Here is a 26,054-nt window from a genome sequence, read left to right as displayed (position 1 = left end):
AACTGGATGCTCAAAATGTAAGCATAAGACTTTTAGATGAACTCCTCTGACTATATTTAAGTGGCTGATTTCCAGCAGCTAAAATGGTTACTGCTGTGAAGTGAATAATTTGATTCACTTGCAATCTATCAATTAAGAATTCTCAGTTGGATAGTGTATTACATATTACATTTTGCAAATTGTGAACTGTTTCACAGTTACTGTACTTTTAGCATGCTGTGTGTTAGTTAATAGTTGAAATATTCTGTAGCAGGTTATAAGGTGAGTAATTTGTGCTATAAATTACTTGATTTAAAGGGTGCATTGTAGTAAAGTATGTATTTGGAAGATAAAGAAAAGCCTAGATGAAGTGCTTCCAGTATTAAATATTCCTTTTATTTTTAAAAACAATTTTGATAATAGCTTCAATTTAATCAGTCATTTTTGCTCTCAAAGGCCTGTCATTTTGCATGCTCTTACACTCAAACCTGTTTGTTTTTACAAAGATTATGGGTCTAGTTTGAGTGCAGTTTCATTGATTTTGGAAATCAATACTTTGTATTGGCCTGTTTGCTGATCTGAAGATACTTGAGATAGGAATAATTATATATTTGGCTGGTGATATGTCTGAGTTTTTAATTACACATGGGGGAATTGCTGCATGTTTGAAATTTACAACTAAAATTATTTCCAGATATTAATAGGTAGCAAATGTCTTTGAATTTTTGGTTTAATAGTCTGCTTTGTTGATTTACATATGATCAGGGCACATGTAGTGGAAGAAGCATTTAACCTTTTGACGCTTTGACTATATGGTTGTGATCATTTCAAGCTCCGTGATTGTAGGTATATTAAATGGATGGTTTGGTAATTTCAAAGTACTGTAGTTAATGTTTGTCTAAATTAATGCTTTGCAGATGGCCCGGCAGGAGACAAAGATGCTGAAGACAAGAAAAAGGACTGTTCAACTTCCTCAAACAGTTCAGACTCAACAGAGCAAAGGTCATTTTGGAGCATTTTTTAACATTCAGTTAAATACCCATAATATATACATTTCATTAAACTGAACAGTTCCTTGTGTATATCCCTTCAGACACGCTCCAGGTAATTTCTCTGACTTAGAGCATGACCAAGTGACCAGGTCCCTGCCAATGTTGCACCATACTCGACTATTAGAGGTTCAAGGGCAATGATTCACATTATTAAAGCAGAATTGACACAATCTTTTCCTGTATGTTGTCAGTTTGTTTCCTTGGAGTGATCTCCAAGAATCCGGTGTCCCAACAATTCACAGAAGTAAATGTGGTATTAACTCAATTGTATTAATAAGAACATAATAGCAGCAATAAGCCATACGGCTCCTCGAACCTGCACCGTCATTTAGTAAGATCATGGCTGATCTTCGACCGCAACCCCATTTTCCCACCCGATCCCCCATATCCCTTGATTTCTCTAAATTCCAAAAATCTATCTATTTCAGCCTTGAATATAATCAACGACTGAGCATCCACAGCTCTTTTGGACAATAGCATGCAGGTACAGCAGGTGGTGAAGAAGGCAAATGGCATGTTGGCCTTCATAGCTAGGGGATTTGAGTATAAGAGCAGATGGTCTTACTGCAGTTGTACAGGGCCTTGGTGAGGCCTCACCTGGAATATTGTGTTCCGTTTTGGTCTCCTAATCTGAGTAAGGACGTTCTTGCTATTGAGGGAGTGCAGCGAAGGTTCACCAGACTGATTCCCGGGATGGCAGGACTGACATATGAGGAGACTAGATCGACTGGGCCTGTATTCACTGGAGTTTAGAAGAATAGAGGGGGATCTCATAGAAACATATAAAATACTGATGGGATTGGACAGGTTAGATGCAGGAAGGATGTTCCCAATGTTGGGGAAGTCCAGAACCAGGGGACACAGTCTAAGGATAAGAGGGTAAGCCATTTAGGACAGAGATGAGGAGAAACTTCTTCTTCACTCAGAGTTGTTAACCTGTGGAATTCTCTGCCGCAGAGAGTTGTTGATGGCAGTTCGTTGGATATATTCAAGAGGGAGTTAGATATGGCCCTTACGGCTAAAGGGATCAAGGGGTATGGAGAGAAAGCAGGGAAGGGGTACTGAGGTGATGATCAGCCATGATCTTATTGAATGGTGGTGCAGGCTCGAATGGCCTACTCCTGCATCCATTTTCTATGTTTCTATGATTCACAACCCTCTGAAGATATTTCTTCTCATCTCAGTCTTAAAGGTTGACCCCTTACCCTGAGACTATGGCCTCGAGTTCTAGACTCTCCAGCCAGGGGAAACAACCTCTCGGCATCTATCCTCTCAATCCCCCTCAGAATCGTGTATGTTTAAAATGAGATCACCTCTCATTCTTCTAAACTCCAGAGAGCATAGGTCCAATCTGCTCAATTTCTCCTCATAGGACAACCCTCTCATCCCAGGAATCAATCTAGTGAACCTTTGTTGCACCGTCTCTAAGGCAAGTATATCCTTCCTTCGATAAGGGTACTAGAACTGTGGACAGTAGTCCAGGTGTGATCTCTCCAAATCCCTGTACAATTGTAACAAGATTACTGTGCTTTTTTACTCCAACCCCCTTGCATTGCTCTGGACAGCCTTCATTTGACTGACAAAGAAGTGGTCAGGTGTCTGGTTGAGTGCCTTCAACTCTGAACAAAGAAAATATTGATTCTAGGGTTGATGGATCTACTATTGATGAAGCCAAATTGGCTATTTTCTCTTTGTTCCTCAGCACACTAAAAGTTTCATTTAGGGACTATACCTCTTATTTGCACATTGGGTCCACATATTCAAATACTAAATTTTCTTCTTTTAAGCCAATTAATTGTCGAGCATGTTGCGTTTGAAAGATGCAAAGAACGTTCAAACATAACGACTTTATTACGTTGAGGAATGGGACTAATTACAAATTTGATGTGTAACTACTAACTAGTATGAAAAAGAAGCAGATAATTGAAATTTTAAATTACCTTGAGCTGAAATCATGGTTAATAAGCAGATCTAAATGCTTCTCTGTTACTACAGTTGATCTTGTATATTTGGTATAACATGCCGGAATGAAATTATTTTCTACATGGAAGTTGACAAATCAGCAAATCTTTTCTAGGTTAGAACAACAACAAAAAAATGGTAATTACTGGAAACTAATCGTGCCTACACCACTTAATTTCCTGTGTATCCCAGTTTCACAAAGACTAATGGAAGAGGTTAATGAAATTTGTACCTGCAATAATATGAATAAATGCTTATGTAACTAAATGTGAAATTTAATATTTTTGATGTTTTAGATATTTGCTGATTAGCACAGAAAGAGGATGGTATCCTATAAATCAGATTATTATTGGCTGCACATCCTTTGAAGATGGATGTTTTTAACTGAATAAACAACCCAATTAACAAAACCTCCATCTCTTATAGCTCCAGTAAGAGACAAGAACCAAGGACACCCACTACTCCAAAGGTTACCACATTCCCACCAATTCCTATTACAAGTGATACTGTCCGCAACAAGTGTAGAGAATTGATGTCGGCTGCTCTCCAAACAGACAGTGAGTATAATATACAGTAAACTCCTCTTCTGTGACATCAAGTGAAGCTGCCAAATCTCCTTCATTGCTAAAGCTGCCTCTAAGAAGTCTTCTTTTTTGTTCCAACAATTCATTTGCCCTTAAATGCGCCTGTATCTGAGGAGACTTTTCAAGATCCCGGAAAAAAATTATCATAAAAACGACAATCCCTCCCAACTCCAGCTTCCAATCTCTCTTTTCTATCAAGCTTTTCTTGCCTTTCTCTATTATCAGTATTACTAAGAGCAATCCTCCTTTGAACTTTACTGTCTCAACTCTGAATGTAGCTTCTATGTTTCTCAGGTGTGTTGAAATTGAGACTTACTACACAGTCTTCTAATCTAACACGCATTCCCTGAACATCAAAACCGTAAAACCCTTTCTACAGTCTTCAGGCTAAATGTCAGTTTGGCTTGGTAGTAGCACCCTCTCTGAGTAAGAAGTCCCACTCCAGAGATTTGAGCACATAATCAATGCAGGAGGGAGTGCTGCACTGTCGGAGGTGCCGTCTTTGAACGAGACTTTAAACCAAGGACCCTCTGCTCCCTCTGGTGGATATAAAAGATCCCATGTCACCATTCAAAGAAGAGCAGGGGAATTCTGTATCCTGACTAACCCTCAACCAACTCCATTAAAATAAAAACAGATTATCTGGTCATTTAACTCTGCTGTTTGTGAGACCTTGTGTGCAAATTGGCTGCTGTGTTTCCTTGCATTACAACAATGTTTGCATTTCAAAGGTACTTCATTTGCTGTGAAGCTCTTTGGGACATCCTGAGGATACGGAAGGTGCTATCTAAATGCAGGTTCTTTCTAAAAAGTGATACTCTTTGGTGTCCTGTCCAACATTCCTTCCTGAACAAACTACCCAAAACACAAGAACTGGGCATTCAACTCATTCCCTGGGGGGTGGCGGAGAGAGCGGATTGAAGCCATGGCAGAGCGCTCATTGTATATGGAACAGAGGATGAGTGGTGGGCTCACTGGCAGTCCCTACTCGGGTGAAATAGCAAGAAGGAGGCGAAAAATGCACACAATGTATATGTTTAAATATATGCTCAATAAATGAGTATTAAAAAAATAAGTTTAAAAAGCACTTGAGGGGACAATTCATGTTTTTGACAATAGATATTGGCAGAACTCTGAGCATGCAATCAAAGTGACCAATTTACACAGGTGTAGAAATTAAGGACCCAAGTTTCCACACGATAAAAAACGGGCGCCCCTCTGAGCTGGGCGCCCGTTTTTCGCGCCTAAAACGGCGCCCGAAAAAAAATTCGCAATTCTGGAGCGTTCTGCAGCTCCTTGTCTGCCTGGCGTGGTGCCCAGGGGGGCGGAGCCTACACTTGCGCCGATTTTGTGAGTGAGAGGGGGCGGGTACTATTTAAATTAGTTTTTTTCCTGCTGGCAATGCTGCGCGTGCACGTTGGAGCGTTCGCGCACGCGCAGTGTGAAGGAAACATTGGCACTCGGCCGTTTTTGTAGTTCTTTGCAGCTGTTTAATTTTTGAACATTTTTTAAAAATAAAAGCACATTTCCATCAGCACTTGCAGCCTTCTCACTGTCTCCTTCCCCCCTCCCCTGCGGGAAGAACGGGCGCCTCCCCCCCCCCCCCCCCCGCGGGAAAGAACGGGCACCTCCCCCTCCCCCCCCCCCCCCCCCGCGCAGGAAGAACGGGTGCCTCCTCTCTTTCCCCCCCCCACCCAGGCGGGAAGAACGGGCGCCTCAGGCTGACTGCAGCATTCTCCGTGCCTGAAGCACTTTCACACAGATAGGAAGGTGGTTTATTTAATCTTTTCTTTGCTTATAAATGTTTATTCAGGTTGGATTTATTTGTAGAAGTATAAATAATGATTTATTGTAGAATTTAATGACTTCCCTTCCCCCCACCTCGTTCTGGACGCCTAATTTGTAACCTGCGCCTGATTTTTTAATGTGTAGAACAGGTTTTTTCAGTTCTACAAAAATCTTCACTCGCTCCATTCTAAGTTAGTTTGGAGTACGTTTGCACTGTGGAAACTTTCAAATCAGGTGTCGGTGGCCGGACACGCCCCCTTTTGAAGAAAGCATTCTGTTCCAAAGTAGAACTGTTCTACCTGACTAGAACTGCAGAAAAATAAATGTGGAGAATTGCGATTTCTAAGATAGTCCGTTCTCCACCAGTTGCTCCTAAAAAATCAGGCGCAAATCATGTGGAAACTTGGACCCTAAATGTGGGCATAGGAAAGTATAATGGGAGAAAGGTAACAAAAAACATATTCAAGTGGTGCAGACAGGAAGTGTATGCAGACGTAAATTTAAAAAAAATATATATGTATCTAAAGATTGTCTAATACAAGCTGAATAAAATAACCCTTCTGAAGCGGGTGTCACACATTCAGTGCTTTCTTGTAAGTTGTAAGACTTTTAAAGTAATAAGCCAAGTATATCACAAACTTCCACCTCCCCCGTAGTGGTCTCCTCTCCAAATATTAAATCCTAATCAAAAGCCATCAATTTGCTCTGGTCCTACAGGTACTTTGCTTCTCTTATTTTCTGGGCTCTTACCCTTAAACCTTGTGGATTATGATAACAATTAGGCTACAAGGATTAGTAGCCTGGACTGTATTAGATGCTGTACTACCTCATAATGTATATAGAAAATTATAGATCCTTGAAGTGCTGCAGTGTGTACAATGCTTGGTTTCTCCACAGGATGGTGCTGTTTTCTCTAAAATATTACAAATTTCTGTTCTTAAAAACAAACACTCAGCAGATCAGTCGGGCAGCATTTGGGGAGAGAACAGGCTAGTTAATGTTTCAGGTATGTTCTCTCCACAGATGCTGCCTGAACAGCTGAGTGTTTCCACCATTTCCTGTTTTTATTTGAGATTTCCAGCATTTAAAGTTTCTTGCTTTTTGTTAATTTCTCTTCTTCCTTGTGCCAGAGAGGGCACTGTAATACATCTCAGCCAGTACAAAAACACAACTAAAAGACACACAATTTCCTGCAAACAACTGTGAGCAATAGTGATAGGAGCCTTTGACACGGTTGACCACAACAATCCTCCTCCAACGCCTCTCCCAGCTTGTCCAGCTGAACGGAACTGCCCTTACTTGATTCCAGTCTTACCTATCCAGTTGTAGCAGAGAATCCCCTGCAATTACTTCTCTCTCCGCCCCTGCACCATGTCTCTGAAGTCCCCCAAGGTTCTATTCTTGGCTTCCTCCTATTTCTCATCTACATGCTGCTCCTTGGAGACTACATCCGCAGATATGACATCAGGTTCCACATGTATGGTGATGACAGCCAACTCTACCTTGCCACACCTCCCCTGGACCCCTCTACTGCCTCTGTTGTCAGACTGCTTGACCGGTATCCAGTCTTGGATGAGTCACAATTTTCTCCAGTTAAGCATTGGGAAGATTAAAGCTCCAGCCCTAGCCACCGATTGCCATCCAATCTACCTGGTCACAGTCTCAGGCTGGACCTGACTGTTCACCACCTCGGCATCCTATTTGATCCTGAGCTGAGCTTCCAACCATATATCCTCTCCATCACAAAGACCGCCAACTTCCACCACCACAATATCGTCTGCCTCCGCCCTGCCTCCACTTATCTGTTGTTGAAACCCTCATCCATGCTCTAGACTTGACCACTCCAATACTTTCCTAGCTGGCCTCCTATTTTCCACCCTGCATAAACTTGAGCTCATCCAAAACTCTGCTTCCCATATTCCGATCCACACCAGGCTCACTGACCTACATTGGCTCCCAGCACCAATGCCTCAATTATAAAATTCTCATCCTTGTGTTCAAATCCCTCCATCGCCTTGCCTCTCCCTCCTCCAGTCCTACAACCCTCCAAAACCGTTTCTCCAACACCACTCTTGTGCATCCCCCACTCCCACTCCCTTTGCCCCACGATTGGTGGCCGTACCTTCACTCACCTAAGCCCTAAGCTCTGGAATTTTCTCCCTAAACCTCTCCGTCTCCCCAATCTCTCTCCTCCTTTAAAACTCACCTTAAAAACTAACCTATTTGTTCTAGCATTTAGGCACTTGCCCAAGTATGTCCTTCCTTGGCTTCGAGCTGACTTTTGTCTTATTACGCTCCTGTGAAGCGCCTTGGGTCTTTTCCCAATGTTAAAGACGCTATATAAATGCAAGTCGTTTATAACATTCCTTTATCTTTCGAAGCATGTACTAGAGGCTAAGTTTTCCCATCTTTTCTTAATTATGGAGAAAATGTAAAACAAGTGACAAAAATGATTAGCATATGGATCCATTTTACTTACTAAATAACCAACTGATCATTCTAATATTTTTGACTGCTGAAAATTACTGTTGCCAAAGTGTACAATTATTTATATAGACTGCTAAGAAGTTCTTTAGAAATCCAGACAGTGGCATTACTGAATGAATCTAGGTACAATATATGTTTTGAGTTGTGAGGATACCTTTTTGTATTCGAGGAATGTGAAGACGCTCTTGCGCTTTATTTTAGTAACAATTAGCTGAAAGCAGTTTTGTTTTTTCCACGTTCCCAATATTGTTGCTAAATCCTGTAATCTAACATTTTGAATGTTGTCCTTAATTTGAAAGTTTTGCATAATGTAGAGGAAAAGATTCTGGTTCTGAACAAAACATTATAATTGTTTTACTTTGGTACAAAAGTCCCATTAACAGATTAGAACCACAAAGTAGCAATTATATAATTTGAATTTGGAAAAGAACAAAATGTATTGTCCTTAGTAATTCAGTAATCTACTAGCAAATTGATTTGCCTACAAAAATCCAGAAAGTTAACAGCATTTCAGATGGAAACCAGTGTTACAATATTTATTTTGGAGTTATTTTTTTGGACTGAAAATGTGATTGAATGTTAAAATGTTCCACTAATCAACTTCCTTGCGAAGCAAAATACTTTGGATGTTGGAAATCTGAAATAATGGGATTTATATAATAATTTATATAATGTGTTAATGGGACTTTGAGAAGCATATTTGCAAGTTGTTGTTGTGTTGGCTGTTGAAATTTTTGACTAGTTCCCACTGCTTCCTTGTCTATTTGGCTACACAGCGGCTGGAATCTGGATTGATGTGCGAACAGGTATTCTAAATGAATCTTCCTAATAGCCAACACAATTTGCAATAACAATACAAATAGCTATAATTCAGAGACACAAGTAATCTTAGTGAAGTATTCAAGTATTAAGAAGCAGTAATTAATATATCATCATATTTAAATTAAAGGTTGACTGGATTGCTAAGTGTGAAGCAAGACATCTTTTCTCAATATCTCAGCACTTAAAAATTGTATCAATGACCTAGATGCAAGATCATTTGGCACTTACCAACTTCTTTTGCTTTTGTTGTTTGATTCTATGTACTTAATGCTGAATTGGATAGGTTCAGAACATCCCGCTTCTGACATTAATTGTATCTTGATTGCAGATGATTATGTTGCAATAGGGACTGACTGTGACCATATGGCAGCACAAATTGAAGAAAATATCCTTTTTTAAATGAATATCTTTTGTACAGATGATGTCTAAGCTGCCCTCTAGAAACCACATCTATTTGCTAGGTGTTCAAGTGGCATATTGCAACATTCTGTCCTTTCATTTCTGTAGTGGCCGTGGAGCCACAGTTCAGAACAGTCCATAATTCACAAACTAGATTGGCAATCTCGCTTAACAAGGCAGTAAGGTTATTTGGTGCAGGAGGTGGATAGATGAAGTGAATTTGCCTTTTTGAAATGAAGATTAAGGCACATTGTTGAAGTACAGCAGCGAGGGCTTTGCTATGTATTGTCATTCTGTACGTAACCTGGGAATGCTGGATGCTAACATTGGGTGTTCAAAGTGGAATATTTCTCCATTCCCCAGTACAAACATTGCTCACCTTTTATGAGCATAACAATCTAACATTTAAATACTTAACAGAAGTGTGCATAGAAATTAATAATGAGAAGTTTTGGTTTCTTTTGCAGCAACAAATTTATAATGGATGTGTTCATCCAATAAAGATGCAGGCTCTTTGGAGTCCCTGTAGTATATGTTGATTGCAGTCTCTCTACATGTTAGCATTAAAGATCAGATCCTTTATGTTGATTGCTATGCAAAGTGAAAGAACAATAATATCCAATTACTGGTTTACGTAAAACTAGCTTTTTATGTCGGCCACTGCAAAGTTGGGGGGTGGGGGGACGGAATGGGGTGGAGGTAGTGATATAATACTCGAGGGATTTAATTTTGAGAAAAGCTGTTGGATGCAGAGCTACAGCCAACATACATTGTAAAGCTTTTTTTGTGGGTGTAATGATTTCCAGCTTTTACTCCACTCCTCTGGAGACATTTATTGGCTTTAGCTGCAAGAGTCAGAGCAGAAAGGATAGTTATAGATGCTTTATCTTCTAAGCCAAAAAATTAGAATAAACTGAGATTTAATGGTTTCTGTGACTGATTCTCGGATAGGCCAATATTCTTTGAAATTTGCCACCATTGCAGTATAGTCAAAATAAAATGAAAGTTCCGGTTCACTGATTAATTGTTATATCTGGACTTTGGCTATGGCTCCTTAATTGAATTGATACTTGTATTCCAAGATATGGGCAATACAGATATGAAATACAAAAACCGAGTGCGAAGCAGGATAGCTAACTTAAAAGACACAAAGAACCCCAACTTAAGGAAGAATGTTCTCTGTGGAAATATTACAGCAGAACAGATTGCAAGAATGACTGCTGAGGTAAGGCTATATTATTACTATGATTGTTCAGCATTATGTTTTATTTCCCAAGTAGACAAAATCAAGGTCCATCTTCTAATGATGCAAAGTTGTCTATCAAAGTCAAAGTACCAAACATAAGCTTTGCTGAAAGTACTCAACACAGTTTTTCTTACCACAGAGGATGCGAAAATTGTAGAAAGTGTCTAATGCACCAGCTTTAACTTCATGAGCTGTAGTATAATCAACAAAACAACAACTTGTATTTATATAGTGCCTTTAACGTAGTAAACGTGCCAAGGCACATCACAGAAATGTTATAAAGCAAGATTTGACACTGAGCCACATAAGGAGAAATTAGAGCAGACAAAGAGGTAGGTTTTAAGGAGCTTCTTAAAGGAGGAAAGAGAGGTAGGGACGCGGAGAGGTTTCGGGAGGAAATTCCAGAGCTTGGGGCCTAGGCAGCTGAAGGCATGGCCACCAATGGTTATAGGGCTGGAGGAGATTACAGAGGTATGGAGGGATTTAAAAACGAGGATGAGAATTTTAAAATTCTCCGGGAGCCATTGTAGATCAGTGAGCCCAGGGGTGATGGGTAAACTGGGCTTGGTTTGAGTTAGGACACGGGCTGCAGAGTTTTTGATGACCTCAAGTTTACATATTGTAGAATATGGGGGGTCAGCCAGGAGTGTGTTGGACTAGTCAAGTCTAGAGGTAACAAACGTATGGACACAGGTGTCAGCAGCAGATGAACTAAGGCAGGGGTGAAGTCGGGCGATGCTACAAAGGTGGCAATCGGCAATCTTTTTGTTTTGATGTGGGTATGTGGTCAGTTCATTTCAGGGTCAACTATGACACCAGAAATCAAGAATATTTTTCAGTGGATTTTGCTTGCCTTTCTAATCTAATATCACAAAGATAATTACAGACAAGCGATGCCATTCTATTAATCTAGCTCATCTTTCTATAGAAACAAGATGCATTATGATTAAATATTGTATTAATTATCTGCTACTAGATGTTGCTGTCACACTATAAATAGTATGTTAAAAGTAGTTTCCTAATGGTTACATGGCCCGGAATTTGAGATATCCTGATGTGAAAGACAGTTTATAAATGCAAGTCATTTCCTTATACTTTACAGATTTATTTGAAAATTATACAGTAATGGTCTCAGCTTGCAAAAAAAGGAAAAATTAATACACTCTTGAAGGCAGTTTTTTCTCGTCCATTCATACTTCATGCTCTCATTCTGAATATCTCCCATGTCTTGCAGTCCACTCTACTTTGTAATGTATATCTTTAGTTCCTACTAATCACAGTTTCCCTACTGGTTGCCCTTTTGTGCTATTTCTTCACTTTTATCCTATACCTTTGTTCCTGGTACACCATGCTGTTTGATTGCCCTCTAGATAGGATTTGATGTGTTGAATATGCCCGTACTCAGGCTATGAAGGCTGTTCACTCTATACAATTGCAGATTAATCCATTGCCGGATACTTGAATAAAACTTGCTTTTTCATTGTTTTAATATTTGGGGCAAAATTTGACCCTGTTGCACCCATTTTTCAGGTGCTGGATGGAGGTTCTGCACCCGAACGACGTCAGATGTATGTCTGATGCCATCTTAAATTAGGCAATATATGGGAATAGGCCATTTAACCCCTCGAGCCTGTTCTGCCATTTAATGAGATCATGGTTGATCTGTGACTTAACTCCATATACCCGCTTTTGCCCTATATCTCTTAATACCTTTGGTTAACAAAAATCTATCGATCTCAGATTTAAAATTAACAATTGACCTAGCATCGATTGCTGTTTGCAGAAGAGCTTCTACCACTTTTTACATGCAGAAGTATTTCTTAACTTCACTCCTGAAGGATCTTCCTCTAACTTTTAGAATATTCCCTCTAGTCCTAGACTCCCCAACCAGTAGAAATAGTTTCTCCCCCATCTATCCTATTGGTTCCCCTTAAGATCTTGAAAACTTCAATTAAATTACTCCTTAACCGTCTAAATTCCAGGGAATACAAACCCTAGTTTGTGTAATCTCTCTTTGTAATTTAACTCTTGGGAGTCCAGCTTTTAATTCAGGTAAATCTAGCTGCACTCTCTCAAAGGCCAATAAATCTTTCTGAAGGTGTGGTGTCCAGAACTGCTTGAGGTATTCCAGATGTGATCTAACCAAGGCTTTGTATAGCTATAGCATAACTTCTACCCCCTTGTATTCTAGTCCTCTAGGTATAGGGGCCAGCATTCCATTAGCCTTTTGATTATTTTCTGTACCTGTCCGTGACATTTTAACCATCTATGTACATGGATCCCCAAGTCTCTTGGACCTCCACTGTTTCTAGCTTTTCACCATTTAGAAAGTACTCTGTTCTATCCTTTTTAAGTCCAAAGTGGATGACCTCACATTTGCTTGCATTGAAATCCATTTGCGACAGTTTTGCCCATTTGCTTAATCTATTAATATCTGTGTTTTTATGCTTCCATCTACACTGCTTACAATGCCGCCTATCTTTGTGTCATCGGCAAACTTCGATATGTGGCTTTCTATTCTATTCTATTCTATCATCGAAGTCATTAATAAATACGGTGAATAGCTGAGGCCACAACACAGATCCTTACGGGGCACCATTAGTCATATTCTGCCAATTAGAGTACCTGTCCATTATCCTTACTCTCTGTTTCCTGTTGATCGGTCAACAATTTGCCTTTTAATTTCATGAGCTTCAACTTTAACTAACAGTCTCTTAGGAGGAACTTTATCAAATGCCTTCTGGAAGTCCATGTAAATAACATTCATAGACATTCCCCTGCTGCTACTTTAGTCACCTCTTCAAAAAAATCAATTGAGTTCGTCAGGCATGACCTACCCTTTATAAATCCCTGTTGGCGCTCTCTGATCAGCTGAAAATTTTCAAAGTGTTTAGTCACTCTATTGCTAATTATAGACTCCAGTAATTCTGACAATAGATGTTAGGCTAACTGGTCTATAATTCCCTTGATTCCCCCTCTCGCCTTTCTTAAATAGCAGAGTGACATGTGCAATTTTCCAATCTAAAGGAACCTTTCCCAAATTAAAAGGAGTTTGGAAGATTCTAGTTAGGGCATCTGCAATGTTCTCACCTACTTTTTAAACCCTGGGATGGAAACCATGTAGTTCTGGGGATTGTTCACTCTTTAGTGCTATTAATTTCTGAATTGGGAATTAGGCCCTTTATTAGCCTATACAAACGGCTCTAACACCTGTTTCATGACCTTGATGCACCATTTCTCTCTCCCTCAAAACTGGTGAACTGCATCGGAACGACTGATTGGTGTCAGCAGCTCGCCAGAATTATTTGATAAAGCCCGAGGCCCAATTTCAGATGGGCCTTCAGCTTCTGGTGCACGCTCAGAGCGTGGCAACCATTCGTGCGAAAACGATACGAAAGCAATTTATCCCTCATTGTATTTTATTTCTTTATAAGCAGCAAAGCGAACAGACAGATACTTTGGAATTGCCAACTAGGGTGATTTTTTTTTTTTTTAGTGCCCTAACCATTATGCTTTAAATTATGGGGCTAGATTACTACTACATCTAAACCAGAAATGAAATACATAAAGGGTGACTTACTGCAAGGAAATTGCAAATACACTAAATACTTATCAATATCTCAATTCTTCTGTGTGTTTTTCCTTTGAAAATCGTCTGTGACAATCAAAAGATGTAGTGATCCCACTACGCATGTTGGAGGTGACACCATTTTGAATTTTGCAACCCTGACCTCATTGATTTAAAAGGTGGCTGCCGTGTGATTTAAGGTGAAGTAGAATCATAATTAAAATTTAATTTATTTTGAATAGGTATAGAAAGGTTAAATTATACCCCTGCTATTCCCAAGCAATGGAGTTCTTTACAGGAATTTGCTTTCACTTTGGTGGTTAATTTCATGTGGAAACTGGAATAGAATGGGGGAATAATGGTTTGAAAAACAGGGTTCTCATTCTGGATTGAGATATGTTGTTTAATTACAATGGAGGTCACATATTGAAAGAAAGTATTGAAACCTATAAGCAGTTTGGATCCTGCTGGTGTCTGATGATGCCACCACATTTGTATACTGATGTTCACATTACCTGTCTATACTTATGTGGACGTCTGACCAGAAACATTGATTTTCTTCCCCCTCTTCCAAACCTCAAAAATTCTCCAAGCTGAATCTTCTGCATCTATTCAGCCAGTTGTACTTGCAGCATATCTCATACCTCAGAATCTGTTGCCTCTGATCATCACTCTGGCCTTTACACTCTTATCAAAATGGATAAATTGCACTAGTCATCTTGCATCTGAAATACAATGGGCCTGAAAACCTGCTATTTTGGAATTGTGTAACTTCGCAGCCATTTTAAAGTGGCCAGTGGACAGAGTCTCGTATTAAAGTCCAGTTATCAAGCAGTAGTGAAGGGAGAGCATTTCTTGGGCAGTAGCAGGAAACAGACTACTGTTACAATTCCTGGGTCGGCTGGATGCTCAACCACATGGAATTGCTCCTTGATGTGCTTTTAACTGATAGCAGCTGAGTGGCTTCTTGGTATGAGGAGAGACCTGAATTGATAGGTCTCGACAGGGCTCAGAATCGACAGTGAAATTAGACACGTTTTCTACCAGGTAGGGATTTTTAGAAAAGCACATTTGGTAACCTGTAGTTTGGAGGGATAAAAATATTTCATAGAGATATTTGAAATCCATGTAACCTGGGCTCAAATTTTTATGTAACATATAACCTTATGACATTTTTTCAACAAAAATAAAGGAAATGGCAAGTGACGAACTGAGAGAGATTCGGAAGGCCTTAACAAATGAAGCTATCAGAGAACACCAGATGGCCAAGACTAGTGGTACCGAAACTGATCTGTTCACTTGTGGAAAGTGCAAGAAGAACAACTGTACTTATACACAGGTAAGAAGAGTTTTGTCGACATATGAGAGCCGATTAAACGGTCTTGTGCATTGGTGCGCAAGTTGCGCAGAGGAACTATTAAATTGGGAGAACCGGTATGGAATCAATTTCTTTCAGACTACAACTCAGTGCCCTTCTGTTTTTAGTAAGCTGAAATATTTGCACCCATTTTGTGCACTAGCCTAATTCAGGCCTTTGATTAGGTGATTTATATGAATACAAAGGCCAATTTTTATGGTATTTTTGCCAAATTTGCTTTTTTTTTCCCTTTCGATGCCCATTTAGATTGAAAGTAAAGAAAACCCCATGGATGAAGAGGCTCTTAAATTGCCGTTGTAGATTTTTACATTTACTGTTTTATAAAGTAAATATTTTAAACAATTTCTCCATATTTGTTACATTTTTATTATTCCTCCCTTCTCCAATAATTTGGGGACCTTTTTTTTTTCTCGAGCTTGTTTTTTTTCTCGAGCTTGTTTTTAAGACTTCTCCAATGCAGTATTTCACATGTGAGGTAGTGCAAGATGAAAGAAGGCAAACCAGGACGATAAGCAGCTTCCAGACCTTGGCACACCTACTGACTAATTACCATGGACAACTGCCTCCGGGCAGAGTTTACCATCTGCTTCAAGAACATCTTCAGTCAACTTGCAGCATCAGAATAACACTATTAAAGGTCAGCAAGGACCTCAACTGTCACTCCCGGTTAGCACTGCAATATTAGATAATGTGCTGCCCACAAAAGGATCGGATAGATGACAGATGTGTTACTCATCTTAGCCAACACTTTCATCTCCTTTCCCTGATTAGCAGTACACAACTACCCAATGATACTGCACTGGTGCATTTTCTAAGTACAATGGGTTATTTAAATCGGTCATATGCCCAATTTGAGTGCCAGAAATGACCATGTTTGTATTATAATCCATGAAGCAGTTGGATGATTTGAATGTGACGAGGCTATCAATTGTATGTTTCCTCTTGTGCTCTGCTGAGGTACTGGAAGAACTGTAGGGCTCTGCAAAGACTTTGCATGGATGAACTACAAACTGAAAAGGCTGACCCTTTGTGGCATGAAAGCTCGGACCATTTGCTTGTTATACAGTAGTGTTGGTTAGTCCTACTTTGCCAAGTTTCTTAGAGTGCCCTCTTCTCCTGCATCTGTTCCCAGGTATTGTAGCCAGCATTAAGCTGGGATGCGGCCTCCTACCAGGCATGATGCTCTGGTGTCCTGGGGTGTACCAAACAAGCCAGACTTTCTCGCAGCCACCTCATGTCATAGCACGTTCATTTTGCCTGTCATTAAATGGATTCATGGACACGCTGTGCTCTGACATCTGTGCTTTCATGTTGACCATTCTTTTGGCCTCCCCCATCATTTCTTGCACCTTGCATACAGCCTTTGCAAAGGCTGGACATTTCTGTAACCCCGTCAACTTTTTAATCCCCAAGTATGTAGTTATATGTTTTAAGTAACTGCTTGCTTTTAATTTTGAGCAGCAATGCTTCCAACATTCTTTGCGGCCACCTTCATTCCATTTCCTGTCCAGGAAGTATGATCAAATGAGATTCTCGAGCTGGCTTCATATCATCACTGTCCATGTGGGATTTACACCATTGTAGTGGTTCCATTGATTTTTAACTGAGATTTGATTTAGCCAAGGTTAAGCTGAGATGTGATTCAGCCAAAGTGGACTGGAAAAAGCTACTTGAAGGTAGTGTACCAGAGCAGTGGAAGGCATTCAAGGAGGAGATAGTGAGGGTTCAGAGCAAGTATGTTCCCTTTTTAAAAAAAAAAAGGGGTGGGACTAACAAATCTAGAGCCCCCTGGATGTCTTGGGACATACAGGGTAGATAAAGAAAAGAGGGAAGCTTATGACCGATACCAAGGGCTCAATACTGCAGAAACCCTAGAGGAGTATCAAAAGTGCAGGGGTGAAATTAGGAAAGCAAAGAGAGGGCATGAAAAAATATTGGCAAGTAAAATCAAGGCAAGCCCAAAGATGTTTTATAAATACATTAAGAGCAGGAGGATCACGAAAGAAAGAGAAGGGCCTGCTAGAGACCATAACGGTAACCTGTGTGTGGAGGTGGAAGATGTGGGTATAGTATGTGTCTGTGTTCACAATAGAAAGGTACAATGGAATCAGGGAGGAGGAGTGTGAAATATTAGATGAAATAAACATAGTGAGAGAGGAAGTATTAAGGGGTTTAGCATCTTTGAAAGTGGATAAATTCCTAGGCCCGGATGAAATGTATCCCAGGCTGTTCAGAGAAGCAAGAGAGGAAATAGCAGAGGCTCTGACCGTAATTTTCCAATCCTCTCTGGCTACAGGTGTGGTGCCGTAGAACTTGAGGACTGCTATCGTTGGACTGTTGTTTAAAAAAGGAGAAAGGGATAGACCGAGTAATTATAGGCCAGTCAGCCTAACATCGGCAGTGGGAAAATTATTGGAAAAAATTCTGAGACAGGATAAATCATCATTTAGAAAGACACTGATTAATCCAGGACAGTAAGCATGGATTTATAATGAGAACTTGATTGAATTTTTTGAGGAGGTAACAAGGAGGGTCGATGAGGGTAGTGCATTTGATGTTGTCTATATGGATTTTAGCAAGGCTTTTGATAAGGTCCCACATGACAGACTGGTCACGAAGGTAAAAGCCCATGGGATCCATGGCAAAAAGCAAGAAATCTAGTACTGAGCCCTGCGGAACCCCGCTGGAAACAGCAAGTTGGATCCAAAACTGGCTCAGAGGCAGAAAGCAAAGGGTGTTTTTGTGACTGGAAGGTTGTTTCCAGTGGGGTTCCGCAGGGCTCAGTACTAGATTTCTTGCTTTTTGAAGTGTATATCAATGATTTGGACTTGAATGTAGAGGGTACGATTAAGAAATTTGCAGATGATACAAAAATTGGTCATGTTGATAATGAAGAAGAAAGCTGTAGACTGCAGGAAGATATCATTAGACTGGTCAGGTGGGCAGAACAGTGGCAAATGGAATTCAATCCAGAGAAGTGTGAGGTAATGCATTTGGGGACGTCTAACAAGTCAAAGGAATACATAATAAATGGTAGGACACTGAGAAGTGTAGCGGAACAGAGGTACCTTGGAGTGCATGTCCAAGATCCCTGAAGGTAGCAGGACAGGTAGATAAGGTCGTTAAGAAGGCATACGGGATAGTTGCCTTTATTAGCTAAGGCATAGAATACAAGAGCAGGGAGGTTATGCTCGATTCTGAGAAACTGCCTTTGATGATATGCTGATGATAAAACACTAGTTAGGTCTCGGCTAGAGTACTGCGTGCAGTTGTGGTCACCACATTCCAGGAAAGATGTGATTGCACTAGAGAAGGGTACAGAGGAGATTTATGAGGATGTTGCCCGGACTGAAGAATTTTATCTATGAGGGAAGATTGGATAGGCTAGGGTTTTCTTTGGAACACAGGAAGCTGAGGGGAGACCTAATTGAGGTGTATAAAATTATGAGGGGCCTAGATAGAGTGGATTGGAAGGACCTATTTCCCTTCGCAGAGGGGTCAATAACCAGGGTGCATAGATTTAAAGTAATTGTTAGGAGGTTTAGAGGGGATTTGAGGAGAATTTCTTTCACCCAGAGGGTGGTGGGGGTCTGGAACTCGCTGCCTAAAAGGGTGGTAGAGGCAGAAACCTTCATAGCATTTTAAAAGTACTTGGATGTACACTTGAATTGCCGTAACCTACAAGGCTACAGACCAAGAGCTCGAAACTAGGATTAGGCTGGATAGCTCTTTGCATGCCGGCATGGACACACTGGGCCGAAAAAGCCTCCTTCTGTGCTGTAAATATCTATGATTGATTAACTGGGATCACTGAGTTGATCCTTTAAAGACTTCCAGTAAAAAGTAAATCAAGAAAGCACATAACTAATCACAAGTGGTAGTATTGATGCCCAATTTTTAGAACAATATATTTTTAAAGTTTTGCTATAAAAAATAAAATGCTATACAAGTAAAACTTATTGATCCAATACTGTAGATATCAAAGATAATTGCAGTGTAATATTGTTTGGTTATTAACCAGAATTTCAGTTTGTTACTCAAACATGAAAGAAAGGGAGTTGAAAACAGTGTGGGTAAATGTGGTTAGGACTATTTGCTCATGTGGAGAGTAAACTCGTTGGGCCTGTTTCTGTGTTGTAATTTCTGTGCAAATCTTTGACTAAACACATGAGCCATGTCCTATTTTTAGTTTGTAATTTATTTACAGGTCTGCTTTCAAACTGTTTTAATTTTCATTTTTTTTAAAAACAAGATCAGCATTAGACTATTACTAAAATATTTAAAGAAAAATATTTGAATTGAACTGCACACTTTTTCTGGAGAAGCAGTGGTAGATTTGCTAAAACAAGAGAACGTTTAACCACCACCCCATGACATTCAACGGCATTGCCATCGCCACATCCCCCAACATCATCATTCTGGTGGGTCATCATTGACCAGAAACTTAAGTGGACCGGCCATATAAATACTGTGGCTACAAGAACAGGTCAGAGGCTGGGTATTCTGCGGGGAGTGACTCACCACCTGACTCCCCAAAGCATTTCCACCATTTACAAGGCACAAGTCAGGAGTGTGATGGAATTCTCTCCATTTGCCTGGATGAATGGAGCTCCAACAACACTTAAGAAGCTCGACATTATCCAGGACAAAGCTTGATTGGCACCCTATCCACCACCTTAAACGTTCACTCCCTCCATCACCGGCACATCGTGGCAGCAGTATGTATCATCTATAAGATGCACTGCAGCAACTTGCCACGGCTTCTTTGACATCATCTCCCAAACCCACGACCTCTACCACCTAGAAGGACAAGGGCAGAAGGTGCAAGTGCTGGATGCAAGTTCCCCTCCAAGTCACATACCACCCTGACTTGGAAATATATCGCTGTTCCTTCATAGTCACTGGACCAAAATCCTGGAAGTCCTCAACAGCACTTTGGAGTACCTTCACCACACGGACTGCAGCGGTTCAAGAAGACGGCTCACCGACATCTTCTCGAGGGCAATTAGTGATGGGCAATAAATGCTGGCCTTGCCACCGATGCCACCCTTGCACATCCCAGGAACGAATTAAAAAAAAATATTCTGTTAGTATTTGTAAATAAAAGTCCACTTAAAGTTGAATAAAATTCTGGTACATATTTTGCAAATGTAAATATTTTTTCTTTCAATTCATTCTTGTCTATGTAGGCCTTAGAGTAATCCATTTGCTGTTAAGGCGGCAAGATCCCCGCAGAGCAGTGTGATTTCTGTTTTTGATAAGTTCTGCTTCCAGTGACCCAGGATTAAAATGGAATCCTTCAAAATGAGTTAATAAAGTAGACTTGCTGTGGGGATTGCAATTCACATCTTTGACAAGTAGAAACTGATTTGATCTCATCAATTTTACCACTTGTATTGCCCTTTTATGAAAAAGGCCATTTTTGATGTATCTTTTCTCATCTTTCTCCAGGTTCAAACACGGAGTGCTGATGAACCCATGACTACATTTGTTTTTTGCAATGAATGTGGCAACAGATGGAAGGTACATTTTCATATTGTCGTTAAGTAATTTTGTGAAATGCATGGAACGGCACTTATAATGTTTCATTAGAGCTCTCCCAGTGGGTCACTCGCTGCCATAGTATTGTGCTATACTAGAAGGGAGCCAGGTACCATCTGTACTGAGGTAGCTGATCTCAGCTGGGTGGGCACTAAAATCGACCTTGGAACCCTGCTTAAAATGTCAGTCAAGGTTCCTGCTATCCAAGAACCCCTAGTAGAAAGTGCATACCTATTGTGATGTCTCATGGTGGAGTGGCCTGCTGGCATTCTATCTAATCTGAAACATGAAGAATAACCACAGGTGGGTAATAGAGGGCTGCTGGTGCCCATGGTTCAGTACCTTAAACTAATGTTGCCGCTGTCAAGAGGGGCAGGGGGGGGGGGAAGAGGAGGAGAAACCAATGTTTTTTTAAATTGGAGAATAAGGTTTGACAGGTTTTACAAATTTAAAGCTATTTATGCTACTCGACAGCCTTCGGTTTAGGTCAAGGGTCTTGTGACCCTTGTTAAAGAGAAATACTCTTAGTATTTAGAAAATATTTCAGATATGAAAAGTTTAAAACATTATGAAAATCAAATCTCCCATGGTGTTGCACACGTAGTGTGGAATGTAGCAGTTAAAGTGGATGACCTGGTCTGTCCCTTTAAGGCTACTGCTTGAGTACTTCCTGTGGAGAAATGGTCAAAATGGGCATCCAGGTAATTGTAGCAGCATATAAACTCCTGAAGCCAATTAGAGGGCAATTCTAGCTCCTTCCAAATTTCTGGCACCCACTCTGCAGAATCCAGATTCTTTGTTTTTTTTTAAAAGTGTACCGGATACATGCTACACCAAGACAGTTTTATTAGAAACTAGCGAATCTCCCAAAACGCTTTGTACGATAAACTGGAGGATTGTAGATTATACCATGTCGCCTGCTAAAGAGTCCGTGTTTGTCCCTTTCAAGGTTACAAAGTTCGGTTGATAAGTTAACATTGGGAGGCTTCATACAAGGGTCAGTTAAGATGCTGCTGAAATTCTGGCTCCACTACTTTGTGTTCCTGGAGAATTTCTGGGGGACGCTTTAGGGTTGTGTGTGATATCAGCTCAGTGCTGCAGTCGTGAGACCTGAACCACTTTCTAGTTCAGACTTGTAATATTTGGTCATCGAGCTGTTGGCACAAAGCAGGTATCCATCTGCAGCTCGTGCTGCTTTGGAAAATCAGCCAGTCAGCCGACTGGTAAGGCCTGATGGTGGGAAAGTGAATAGGTCAAAATAATTTTGTAGGGCCCAGAGGAGCACTCATGCACTTCATAGCCCCACCCCAAAATAGTATCTTTTGGGAGCGAACTCACAACCGCCCTTTTAAGGTTCACCAGTTAGGCCTTGAAGAATGTGGAACTGGCATGTACCACTTCTCATTGAAAGAATCCCTTGCCCATTTCTCATTGAAAGTTGCGATTGGGCTCTGACAGCAGGTGTAGAACCCCGATTTACAAATCTATTTGGACGGGAGTGCAAGGCGCCCATTTAAAGACCTGCCTGAAAGTTGATTCAAGTGGGTAAATCGGTGCACAAGGTCCCCAGCATACTGTTAACTGCTGCTCACCCGCTTTGCAGGCAAGGAACGGGTGGCCAGCAGTTGAGAAGTCTTACCCCTCTGTTTCTTTATACTTTAACCTGTGGCACAGTGTTTGAATGTAGCACTTGTAGTGCACTAGGCATATCGTTTTTATAATACTACTTGACATCCTGTTGAGTTGCTTTGGAAAAAAAGTGAGCGATTTGATTGTAATTAGCCAGGAAGTTAATTGATTTGATTTATATAGTACATTGATGCATGAATTTTTTAAAGTTGTAAATATATGGATTGAGAAGCAACTTAATTATAAATGTAGGTAGTGAATGAATTATGTGAGTTTATGCAGCCTGTCATGTGGTGGTGGTGGTGGGGGGGAGGAGAGATGTTTGACAGTTAGAAATTGGATGGCGCTGCACAAGCTTATTACAAGCCAGAAGTGTGCTGCTCGCCATATTGGTATGGGCAAATAATAGGCATCTCGGCCCCACGCCTCTCCGCTCCCCAATCACTGTCAAGCACTACCCACCCTTCCCGTTCACTGTTATCCACCCTTCCTGGTCGCCCCTCTTCCCAGTCTCCTTTAAGGACTGCCCTGAGGGCTGCTGCTGGCGGCCCGATCTTCTTCACTGGCTCAATGATGATGAGACCCGAGACTCAATAGTACACATCCTGGGCCTATCCAGAGGCAAGGATTGATTCCTGTGTCCCATGCGTGCCCGTTTTTGAACGGCTCGGATTCTTGGCCGTGATATCTTATAAGCAGGATGAATGATGAGAGTACATTCTTGGGAGGATTCAGATTGGGTTATACCATTCTTACACATACAAGCCTCGATATTAATACCCCCATGATGGTCGGGAGAGTGTCAGGGGTTGCGGGAGATGTGAAAAATGTATCCCCAATCCACTGCATAGCACCCATAGATGTTTTTAGGGAGGCAGGTTTTGTGTTGTACAAGTGTCCCACTCTCAAGAAGCGGGACACTTCATTAACGTATTTAAATCCGGCTCCCACAGTGCAATTAGGAGCCTAATTTAACCAGTTGCTGCACGGGTTTCCCAGGGTTTGGGAAACCTGGTAGTGAAAGGGAGGCAGGGACTTCTGGCTCAAGAAGGTAAGTGCCTTTTACAGCACTCCTTGTGGACCAAGAGGAGCAGGAGTACTCCCCCTGGGTCCTCGAGGAATCCTCCGCCCTCTCCTCTGCCTATTGCGACCTCCCCGTCCCTAAAGCCCAGATTTCTAATTCCTTCGCCATCTCTCATTCCCTCCCCCTCCTATCCCCAAGGATCCTCAGCTGCGACCACCTGCCGCTGGTTTTGCCATTTGGCCAGCCTGTCAATTTGGCCGGCTGCCAGACGGGAAACAGAAGAAAAAATTATAATGCTCCTCCCATTAAATATGGCAGGGCCTCTGCATTCTCAGCCTTGCCAGGTTTTCTCCGCACACTCCACGCTTCGCCATAAATATCGGGGCCATGGAGTTTGTTAAATGTGGGTTTGGCGGAGAAAAGCTGTGATTTGAAACCTTGTTTTAAATTAAAAGAAAATTATTTAGAATTTCTTTACAAAAATGATAGATTTAGTTAAGGACGGAAATGATTTCGGGGTGGGGTAAGCAGGTGAATTTGTGGTCCAGTAGTGTGGGTAGAGTGCAAGATGAGCAGCTGTTGGGGTGTGTTGGAATTGAATGTTTTTGTGTGTAGCTGTGGGTTGGTGATGGCGGATGCAGTGGCTCCATGGTGCAGGACGTCTTTCCCTTCTCGGCTGGATTTATTTTTAATTGTAAGGTTAGCTTCAGTTTCATGTGTGGTTATGATTCTTGGGAAAGCTGTTGATCATCAGACTACGAGAGGAAAAGGTTGTAAGGCGTAGTGGGAGAGAAAGGCATTAGGATGTGGGTGAGCTAGAGGTTGGGAAAGGTGCAAGAGGCCAGAACTGGTAGAAGAGGAGCAGAGAAAACGTGAATGTGGTGAGAACTGGCTTTAAGTTCTTTTAAAATGCTCAGTGCTCTCAATGTCAGGAATGATTGTAAAAAGCATTTGAGAGAACTTTTAAGATGGTTGTCGGGTCATAGATGGGTGCTTGACATCTGTGCTATTTCTCATGCTGTGCTTGAGTCAGATAATTTCTCTGCTCATTTTCCATCTGAACCAGAGCTGCTCTCTGATGTCCTGCACCACCTCACCAACTCTGACTTTGCTACACCAGGATACCTGCTCCTCTGGTGCTAGCTGGATTTGATTCAACAAATAAAGTAAAGTTGAAGTAAGCATATAAAGAACTTGAAGCTCGTTTGCTGCATAAGGCTTGTTTAAATAAGCAGGCAAATACCAGGAATAGAGATGTGAGCAATTGGTGTTCAAGCCCTGTAGCAGATTGCGAGCTGGAAATTTACTCATTTATTTAAGTACTATATTTCATTATTCTGGGCTAAGCCCATGAAAGTGATAAGAACAGCAAAGGAGGTGGTATTTATTGATCAAAACATGAGATTGCTTCCTTCTGATGGGATGAGTTGGGGCTAGAGGTTTGATTGGTCGATCTTAACAATCAGGGAAACAAAACAAAAATTATATATTGGAATAAATTTAAGTGCAATGAAGCATGATGGTGAAGAGTTAAACAGACGTCTTGCAGGAGGTCTGCACTGTACACTAGACTTTTACTAAGATACATATTTTACTTTTTTAATGATGCTATCTTAATCTGGTATTGTATATAATGAGTTTATTAATGACCTTACAGCAAAGCAGTATCTAACAATGATCTTTTTTTTCCAGTTCTGTTAATAAATATTCAGAAGACCACTGTTGGAGACCCACTTGGACCAGTAAATGAAATTTCTAAATTATAAAGGATCATCATGTATATTAAATCTCACATTTTGTTACATATATTGTTGTAAAGTAAATAATCTTTGATGCAAGTATACTCCTTTGAAACTAAGTATTCTAAAATTATACAGGTACTCTAATTAAGAGTCTTTGTTAATTAATGCATTGTATGGTACGGCAAGTTACATTTCACTTCAATGTGTTTTAAGACTTCTTTATATAATTTAGGTTTCGATAATAAAATGCCATTACTAGTATGAGATGGATCTGTCAAGAGATCATTTTTTAATTAAAATGTGATTGTTCACAGCAACCTGTTGGTTCCATATTTGTAAATTTTTCTATTTCTTTTTACATTTTCTCATTTTTGTACTGAAGTTGTAAAAACTTCTCAATAGAAAATGATTTAGTTACATAAATAGTTGCCACAATTTCCACAACTGTGTTTAGTGTAGTTGATGTTACCAGTAAGAAACTTTATATCAATTGTGAAATGTACTTTAGAAATATTCACTAAATATTTTTGGGGATGCTGGATGTAATTGTTACTTATTGTAAAAGAAAATGCCATAACTCATGTTGAAGCAGATTAACTTTCTTCAGTAGTTCTCCTCACACCCTAACTATTAAAACTAGCCTACAACAAGAACATTTGATGTATGATGGGATGATTCACTGTATCCCAATGACTCCTATGACTCCTCTGACTTCAAGTACTATTCCTTCAAGCTCTGTTCTATTCATTTTAGCAACTGATTCTTATTCAAGAGCAGTTGCTTTCAGAATTGTACTTTCGGCTTTAGGTTTTGAGTTCACATGTCCAATTCTCTTGAAGTTCTTTTTTATTAA

At 40.5% G+C, this 26,054-nt stretch overlaps 1 protein-coding gene across 2 annotated transcripts in view; it reads left to right on the top strand.

The window, feature by feature from the left end:
* LOC139277560 (transcription elongation factor A protein 1-like) overlaps window positions 1-25,854 on the top strand; it is a 42,571-nt gene extending 16,717 nt beyond the window's left edge. For both annotated transcript variants that reach the window (XM_070896181.1, XM_070896183.1), the window contains exons 4-10: window positions 897-981; window positions 3,420-3,550; window positions 9,003-9,059; window positions 10,144-10,298; window positions 15,080-15,226; window positions 20,717-20,788; window positions 25,152-25,854. In XM_070896181.1, the coding sequence (XP_070752282.1) occupies window positions 897-981; window positions 3,420-3,550; window positions 9,003-9,059; window positions 10,144-10,298; window positions 15,080-15,226; window positions 20,717-20,788; window positions 25,152-25,160 (656 nt within the window). In that variant the 3' untranslated portion in view covers window positions 25,161-25,854. The remainder of the gene's footprint in view (window positions 1-896; window positions 982-3,419; window positions 3,551-9,002; window positions 9,060-10,143; window positions 10,299-15,079; window positions 15,227-20,716; window positions 20,789-25,151) is intronic.
* The last annotated feature ends 200 nt before the right edge of the window (window positions 25,855-26,054 follow it).

This window comes from Pristiophorus japonicus, chromosome 12 (assembly GCF_044704955.1).
Source record: "Pristiophorus japonicus isolate sPriJap1 chromosome 12, sPriJap1.hap1, whole genome shotgun sequence".
NCBI lineage: Eukaryota > Metazoa > Chordata > Chondrichthyes > Pristiophoridae > Pristiophorus > Pristiophorus japonicus.
The sequence above is the reverse complement of the archived record's forward strand: the minus strand, read 5'-3'. Positions and strand labels throughout refer to the sequence as shown.